This window comes from Miscanthus floridulus, chromosome 4 (genome assembly GCF_019320115.1).
Source record: "Miscanthus floridulus cultivar M001 chromosome 4, ASM1932011v1, whole genome shotgun sequence".
Classification (NCBI taxonomy): Eukaryota; Viridiplantae; Streptophyta; class Magnoliopsida; order Poales; family Poaceae; genus Miscanthus; species Miscanthus floridulus.
The window spans coordinates 39,968,690-39,976,680 of NC_089583.1; the positions used below are offsets into that span (position 1 = coordinate 39,968,690).

The following is a 7,991-nucleotide window of genomic DNA, read 5'->3' on the forward strand; positions in this document are numbered from 1 at the left end:
GGCCACGACGTTGGGACCTCCACCACGGCGGGCGAGGACGCGTCGGCGCGGCGGGATCCGCGAGGAGGCGTCGGCGTGGTCCCCTGCGAGCGACTGGCGAGGTGGTGGCGGCCGTGGGAAGCCCGGATCCGTCGCCGGTGGGCTCGCCAGTGGGCTCGAGAACGGGCTCACCGACGGGCTCCTAGTTTTTTTGTTTTTTAAAAATGATTAACCGCAGCGGGCATCCTAACGTGCCCGCCGTGGTAAAAGTATATTTACCGCGGCGGGCACGTTACACCGCCCGCCGCGGTAAATCGATTAACCGCGGCGGGCAAGGCTGCCCGCCGCGGTTAAGCCACGATTTACCGTGGCCTCTAGGCCGCGGCGGACGGCTTTGCCCGCCGTGGAAAACCGAAAATGCCCGCCTCCAGTAAAGTTTGTGTAGTAGTGTGGCGCGGGGACCCCGAACGACGACAACGGAAGCCGCCAAAGCCGAAGAGCCTCCTGGCAGTTTCAGCCGGGATCAAGAACAAGGCGGTTGTGGACAAGCTGGTGTCCAAGTTCCCCGCGGCCGACTTCACCGTGACGCTGTTCCACTACGACGGCGCGGTGGAGCAGTGGGGCGACCTGGAGTGGTGGAGCAGTGGGCCGACGACAGACGGCGTGCACCGGCGCGTGCGAGGGAAAGCCCGCTGCGACGGCGACAGCACCGGCCCGCCGTGCGTGGGGTGGGTGGAGGTGATGGTGCCCGTGTTCTCGCGCGCGGCGTGGCGGTGCAGAACGACCTCATCCACGGCTGGGGGCTCGACTACAGGCTCGGATACTGCGCGCAGGGCGACCGCGCTCTCAATGTTGGCGTCGTCGACAGCGAGTACGTGCTCCACCGCGGCGTCCCCATGCTGCTCAGTGACGGCGGCATGGCGCGCGGCGGTGAGGTTGCGATCATTCAAGGAGATGCAGGTATTCAACAGGAGATGGGAGGTGGCTGCTGCGGAGGACGATTCCTATTTCCTGGACTGATCCTTATACGTAAGGCAGCAGAGCCTCGGACGGCCAAGTGAAGTCGCCAAGATGACCGGGCGCGCTTCACCAGCGACGCATGCAGGGAGCATGTTTTTAGGGGCTTCACTAGTGAAGCTATTTTTTTTTTCTTTAGCTCTACGAACAGTTTTACCGGTGGAGCTGAAACGATTTTGGTAAACCGTTTGGCAAAATCGCTTTCCTGTGAGAGCATGTTTTTACGGGCCTGGAGGAGGAGCCGGGAGAAGCCACTTTTTTTTTTTTGGCCCCATCCCACCCCAAATAACTGTGAGAGCATGTTTTTAGGGGCTTCATAAGTGAAGCTATTTTACTTTACCCCGTTTGATAGAAAACGGCTCCTGAAGTCGGTGGAGAAGTCCTGTCAAACAGGACCTTCCTGGACTGATCCTTATACGTACGGCAGCAGGGCCTCGGACGGCCAAGTGAAGTCGTCAAGATGACCGGGGCGCGCTTCACCAGCGAAGCATGCAGGGAGCATTGGAGTCTCGCGTGGGGACCACGTTGACCTCGAGGAGGGTGAGCTGCTAGATCGGTTCAGCGTGCATCTGACGAGCGACAGAGTTCACTGGCAGGCGCGAGGGTGCATCTCAGGCGCAGAAAATCGAGTGAGCGGAAGCCATGGAACGCTCGAGTAAGACATAGATTTACTGTAAAATTAAACTAATTCTTATGAAATTCTACACGATTCCTATAAAGATTGTATGCTCCAAACATGTCTTTATTGAGATTATAATTATTTTGTGGAGTGGCTATATATAACTTGGTAACATCAATTCTAAGAGGTACTCTCTTGATTCCAAATTATAAGTTATTTTAACTTTTTTAATATATAAATTTTGCTATGTATATAGACATACATTATATTTAAATACGTAGTAAAAATGGATGCAAAAAAAAAAGTCAACTTATAATTTGAAACGGAGAAATTAGTTTTCAAAAGCAATAAATTTTAATGTGGACCTAATTCTCCTAATGTGTAGTTTCCTGTAGCAGTTTAATGCATGTATTAAAAATGGAGAACAATCAGTTGTGGCAAGTATCCATGTTGCCACATTTCAATCATATTGACAGCAGCTCCAAGCACGTTAGAAACAAAGAACTTCGACGCTTGACTTCAACGTGGACATCCCAGCAGTAGCGTGCCGGATGCCATTCTGTCAGACCCTACTGCAGCTGAAGCTGAAGCGCATATCGCGCTCGTCCTTGAGCTAGTACAGCTTTTGGCAAAAGGTTCTAGCAATTACTGACGAGAACAAAACAAAGGCCTTACAACTTTCCGATGGATGGGCCCATCGAAGCATGCCAGGACCCTGCAGCGGAGCTTCGAGTGGCAGTCTTAGCTCAGTGATGAGAACGAAATGAAGAAGACACGGAGGAGGAGTGAAGTGGTTGCAAGGGATCAGGGGAGAGAAGGAAGGAGTATCGCCAACACCGGTTCGCCCGTTTCTTAATGCACCGGTACTCAGGAGGACTCAGCCCCTCCCCCTCCTAGTTGCCCCTCCGCTGTATCTCACAAATGTCTCCCTCTTTGGTCTTCTCACCTCTCATACTGTTGGCTTCATTTGGTGTTTTCATATCTGTACTTGTATAGTGTGTTGATCTGTTGGTGACTTAGTTGTTGTTTTTGTCTTTCCGCGGGCTTTGGGTTGGACCGGCTTGTTGTTTTGGCCGTGCTTCTCGGGTTAGCCCAACATATCCTGCCGGCCGTTGGTCAGGCACGATGCCTAGGTTGGCATGGCCCCATGGCACGTCATGCCATAGCGAACCGTGCTTTGGCATGGTCGTTTATATCTAGGAAATTGTTTGTCCTTTTTGTTTTCTTTCTACAACAAATCTGCTTTCACGTTAGCAAATTACTAAGTTGACGGATAACTAATAGAGATAGAAACTACAATAAATATATATACCATTGTGACCGCCGTAATGGAAACCATTTCATAAGCAATCGGCTTCTTTACAATTAGGACTACTCTTATACTAAATCTAGAATATTGATCTGTCAGAAAATAACTATTGACTCTCTAGTCTATACAACGGCTTCTCTATACAATTAGTTTAAATATAAAAGATGAATAAATGCAAAGCAATCGCAGAACTGCTTACCCCTATCGGAAGCCCAAATTCTGTTTACGTACATCAGGCCTTGGCGTTGAACTTCTTCCAGGCCTTGTAGTCCTTGCTCCCTAGCATCTGCTCCACCTCCTCGAACTGCAGCCCCTTGGTCTCCGGCACCAGAAGGAATATGAGCAGGAACGCCATCGCCGACACGCCGCAGAAGAGCAGGAACGTGCCCGCCGTGCCCAGCGCCTGCGTCAGGCTGAGGAACGTCTGCGTCACCAGCAGGTTGGACGTCCAGTTGGCCACCGCCGCGATGCCGCCGCAGACGCCCCGGAACCGGAGCGGGTACACCTCGGAGTTGATGAGCCACGGCACGCTGCCCATGCCCGGGGAGTAGGTCATGATGTACGCGCCCAGCGCCACCAGCGCCAGCCACCCGAAGGAGCTCGGGCAGCCCCGCGTGTACCACTCGCGCCGCCCCGCCCGGCACGCGCGCCGCGACGCGTCCGACGTCCTGAGGCAGGCGCCGGGCAGGAGCTTGTCGGTGTCCGCGCAGAAGCCGCATTCGGAGGGAGCCTTGATGCACTGGGTGCAGGTCCACTCCACCCCGGCCACGGTGGCGAGGTCCAACTCCGGGCACGTGCCGTTGGCGCCGAACAGCGCCGTCCCGGCCAGGCTGACGTCCGGCGAGTGGCTGTCCACCGCGAAGAAGACGCCGCTCAGCATGCCGAGGCACGCCACGACGCCCGCGAGGCTGAGCAGCATCAGCCGCCGCCGTCCCGCCTTGTCCACGAAGAACATGCTCACCACGGACCCGGCGGCATTGAGGCCCGAGGTGACGAGCGACAGCGCCAGCGCCGTGCTGTTGGACGCGAACCCGGCGAGCTGCACGATGGTCGGGCTGTAGTACATGACGGTGTTGATGCCGACGAACTGCTGCGCCACCTGGCAGAGCACGCCCGCGGTGAGCCCGCGCCGGACCACCACGCTGCCGAACGCCTTCCTCAGCGTACCGGCGAGCCCGGCGCCGCCGAGGGACCGCTCCTGGGCCATGTCGGCCTCCACCGACGCCCGCAGCGCCTCGATCTCCTCCTCGACCTCCTCCGGCGGGTACACCTTGCGCATGATCTCCTCGGCCTCCCTTTTCCGGTCCTTCCTGTACAGCCACCGCGGCGACTCCGGCAGCGCCAGCATGAGCACGAACTGGAGGAGCGCCGGCACGCCGGCCACTCCGAGCATCCATCGCCACGTCCCGTTCACCTTGGTGAAGGCCAGGTTGATGAGGTAGGAGAGGAACTGCCCCGCCGTGATGAGCAGGCCGTTGGTGCTAACCAGCGCGCCTCGGATCCTCGCCGGCGAGGCCTCGGAGATGTAGAGCGGCGACGTCATGGAGGCCATCCCGACGCCAAGGCCGACCAGGACCCTGCCCACGATAATCACCGGGGGCGCCGGCGCGAAAGCCATGACGATAGAGCCGGTCAGGAAGAGAATGTCGGCGATGAGGATCGACGGCCGCCGCCCGAACCGGTCATTCATCCAGCCGCCCGCGCCGGCGCCAACAATTGCCCCCGCCACCGCCATGCTCACAATCGTCTCCTGTTGCCATGGAGATGGAGGAGCATCCCAGTCCCACGGTTAGTTTCTTCTTGCTTTGCATTGATTTATTCGTGGCTCGGGAGTCGCGAGCAAATAGCAAGAACAGAAACAAGTACGTACCTGCAGCACGGTGCTTTTCTCGACCTGCTCGAAATCGTCTCGGATGTACAGGAGAGCTCCTGATATGACGCCTGCGTAGAGATTAGATTAGAACCGCAGGATTATAAGCATTAGAGGCACGTGACATTGTGGTAAACTCAAAAAAAAAATTCTTTATATCCTTCTTAATTTATAGGGAAGTGCCGGGTCCGAACACCCCATTGACATGGACCGTGACGGTACAAATAGACAAACTATCCGGGATGCCTCCTCCGATCGGCTATTTGATAAAAAAAAATGTTCGGCTGTCTTCTTCACGGTCTTTAGAAATGTCATTCCCCAATCCCACACGCCGTCGAATTCCAATTCCGCGCTCCACCGTGACAGCGCTCTCACGGTGCTCTCGACTGTGGTTGGCCGGCCGCCATCCTCCATCTCCACCTCACCTGAGCGTCGCCAGCCGCCTTCCTTCCTCTCCACCGCAGTTCACCGACCATCGTGCAGCTTCAGTTCGTCGTGCCCGCCTGACTGCTTCTGTCCCTCTCCGACGGCACCTCGAGCCTAGAGCGGCGACTAATCAGCCTCCGCCTCTCTTTCTCTCCACAAAGCTCGGTCCGCATCCTCCATCGTCGACGGCATCCAGCGATGCGAATGAGATCGGGCAGGGGCAGCGCCGCCCGCCTCTGCTAGCGCTGGTGGTGCCGTCGTGCGCCTCAGGTCAGTCCCCACCGAGCTAAGGGCACCCACGAAACGTGACTTGTGTTGGTGGTGCTCGCGCACTATCGCTCGGTGCCGGCTCCCACTCCGAGGCTGGAATCAACCGGCCCTGGCCTCTCCCTCCCCCTCTATGTTGCAAATGTATATTTCAAGTGTTTCAAATGTTATCAGATGTATGTTGCAAGTGTCTCATATGGATATTATAAAAGTAGATCGGGATGTTGCATATGTTGCAAGTGTTTTAGAGGCATGTTGCAAGTGTTTCAGAGGCAAGTTGCAAGCGTTTGTTCAAAATGATTCATCTGTTTCAGACATATGTTGCAAGTATTTTTTTATCTAGATGTTGCACATGTTTCACACATATGTTGCAACAGTATATTCGAAATGTTTTAACTGTTTTATTCTTATGTTGCAATAAGTGTTTTCATGTTGCAAATTGCAAGTGTTTTATCTGGATGTTGCATATGTTTCACACTTATGTTGCAAATGTATGATCCAAATGTTTCATCTGCGTCAGACTTATGTTGCATTCAAATGTTTTGTGTTTCAGAGTATGTTTAGAGAGTCATGGGGGCACGGCCCAGGCGCTGGGGAAGGAGCCCGACGAGCCAGGGGCCGACAGATGGGGTGCACGGCGCGTCTGGCCTCCTACGGACAGGGTGTGCTCATCCTCATCTTGGCTCCCGGGTCTCGTCCGCACGGAGAGAGGAGGGGTCAAGGGGAAGGAGTTGTGGGCGCAGCCGGGGTGCAGTGCAGAGCGGGGCGAGGTGGACGGGAGCCGGGTACGCGTGCGGGGCGGGGCGGGGAAGGCGTGGGAAAGAAGTGGGGCGGGGCAGGCGTGGGCGGGCAGGCTAGAGCAACAGCATGCGCGCGGCGTCCGGACATGCTCATTTGCTCCGGACGTCCGGGCGCTAGTAATTCCCTAATTTATAGGGATAGAGATTTATTCTCCACTCACACGGTGAGTTTTAAGGCAAATTTTGTACATCATACCTTATGTTAAAAAATGCATAATGGATTTTTCATTAATATTTTTGATAGCGTGATTAAAAAAGCACATTAATTTTTTGACATGATTTATGATGTGTGCCGTCACATCAAAATTTTAGCTTAAAACTCAACTCATATATGGAGAAATAAAGGAGAAATAAAGAAGAAACAAGGGTTAGATCGGATCAACTGAAAATTTTATGGGGAGTAAATTAAACTAGAAATTAGTTTAGTGGGTTATCTAGGCACAAATCTCGCATAAACTAATTGGACTTCCAATGTTTTGTCGCATCTCATCTTCTATCTTGCCTAGCCTTCCCCCATATGTGAAGGCAAATCGGACTGATTGCAGTGATACTCTAAGAGTGTCTGCCAAAAATAGGTGAATTAGGGTTATTTGAGCAGCAGAAGATCTAGGCCCTATGATGCTAATTAGACGGATTTTGAGGCTAAATGTCTTTCATTAGAGAACTATAGCATGGGTCTACTATAATGAAGTATAAGTGAAATTAGCTATGAAAGTTTAGCATTGCAAAATCAGAGCAAATCGAATCATGCGTTATATTTTGAAAAGAAGGGACAATGGACTAAGAAGGGTAGTCTGACGGACCAGTATCATAGCCAAAGAGGAGGCCACCGATGCCGGCGGAGAAGGCGAGGCGAAGTATGAAGGGCTGCTTTGACGTCAGGTAGAGCAAGTCCCTGAACTCGGTGCTCTCTGCTTTGTGGATGCCACCTTCCATGCTGTGCGGCGCAGATTAGAAAACCTGAAAATTGTGGCAAGAGACATGAAGAACGGAGAGTAGTTTCTAAATACAATCGTATTTTCTTTCAAATATATATTTTCCAAATGTTCCGATATATCGACAAAGCCAGACAAAATGCAGAAAATGTTGTTTCCCTCGGTTTCCTTGTACACACACAAAGAATGTTAGCTACAGATTTAAACTAATTTGTCATGTTTATTTGAACTCATTGATGCCTTAACAATTAGCTACAGAAAATATAGTTTAAACTAATTTGTCATCATGTTGCAGCGTCAAATTAAAGACCTAATTCTCTCGATCGCTTACCTGTGATGTGAAGCAGGAAGGCTTTTCTTTTCTGCTGGAATTCACCTTGATCGCCAGCTTCTGCAATATTCTCCTGACGGCGACAGCACGATGGACCGGCGACTGATTGGCTGTTGCCGCCGTGGGTGCCCCCAGATGCGAATTCGCAGCTCCGTTGGGTCGTCGAGAATGGACCGGGAATGGAGTTCAACGCGAGAGCTAGCGAGAGGCATCAGGAACCAGCGTTGTCACCGGTCTCCTGCACAAGTAGCTCAGCTTTTACGAGCGCTATCGGTCTACCAGGCGCGTGTCGTGCTTGCCAAATTTAGGACGACATGGATCCTATTTCCGGGCCGGGCATTGTGCATATACGTGGAGAGCTACTCATGTCTGCGAGGTCTGGACGTGCACACGGGCTAAGGTAGAGGAGCCATGGGTGGGGGTGAAACAAGGTAACGT

The 7,991-nt window shown here is 53.1% G+C and overlaps 1 protein-coding gene and 1 pseudogene across 1 annotated transcript; one reads left to right on the top strand and one right to left on the bottom strand.

Annotated features, from left to right (window-relative positions):
• The first annotated feature begins 396 nt into the window (after window positions 1–396).
• On the top strand, window positions 397–999 carry LOC136548413 (uncharacterized; annotated as a pseudogene).
• Window positions 1,000–2,935: 1,936 nt separating this feature from the next.
• LOC136551374 (inositol transporter 4-like) lies at window positions 2,936–7,767 on the bottom strand. The gene is made up of 4 exons (XM_066542938.1): window positions 7,554–7,767; window positions 7,091–7,247; window positions 4,795–4,865; window positions 2,936–4,674 (listed from the first exon to the last, which is right to left on the bottom strand). Exons 2-4 carry the CDS (start codon window positions 7,221–7,223, stop codon window positions 3,157–3,159), a joined length of 1,722 nt encoding a protein of 573 aa, XP_066399035.1. The 5' UTR covers window positions 7,224–7,247; window positions 7,554–7,767; the 3' UTR covers window positions 2,936–3,156.
• Window positions 7,768–7,991: the final 224 nt, after the last annotated feature.

Bases quoted from the DNA above. Each gene is read 5' to 3' on its own strand.
- LOC136551374 (XM_066542938.1), bottom strand. From the start codon at position 7,223: ATGGAAGGTGGCATCCACAAAGCAGAGAGCACCGAGTTCAGGGACTTG. The intron at 4,866-7,090 runs GTCCGTCAGACT...ATCTCTACGCAG, and splicing joins CCTCTTTGGCTATGATACTG to GCGTCATATCAGGAGCTCTC. The intron at 4,675-4,794 runs GTACGTACTTGT...CCATGGCAACAG, and splicing joins AGAAAAGCACCGTGCTGCAG to GAGACGATTGTGAGCATGGC.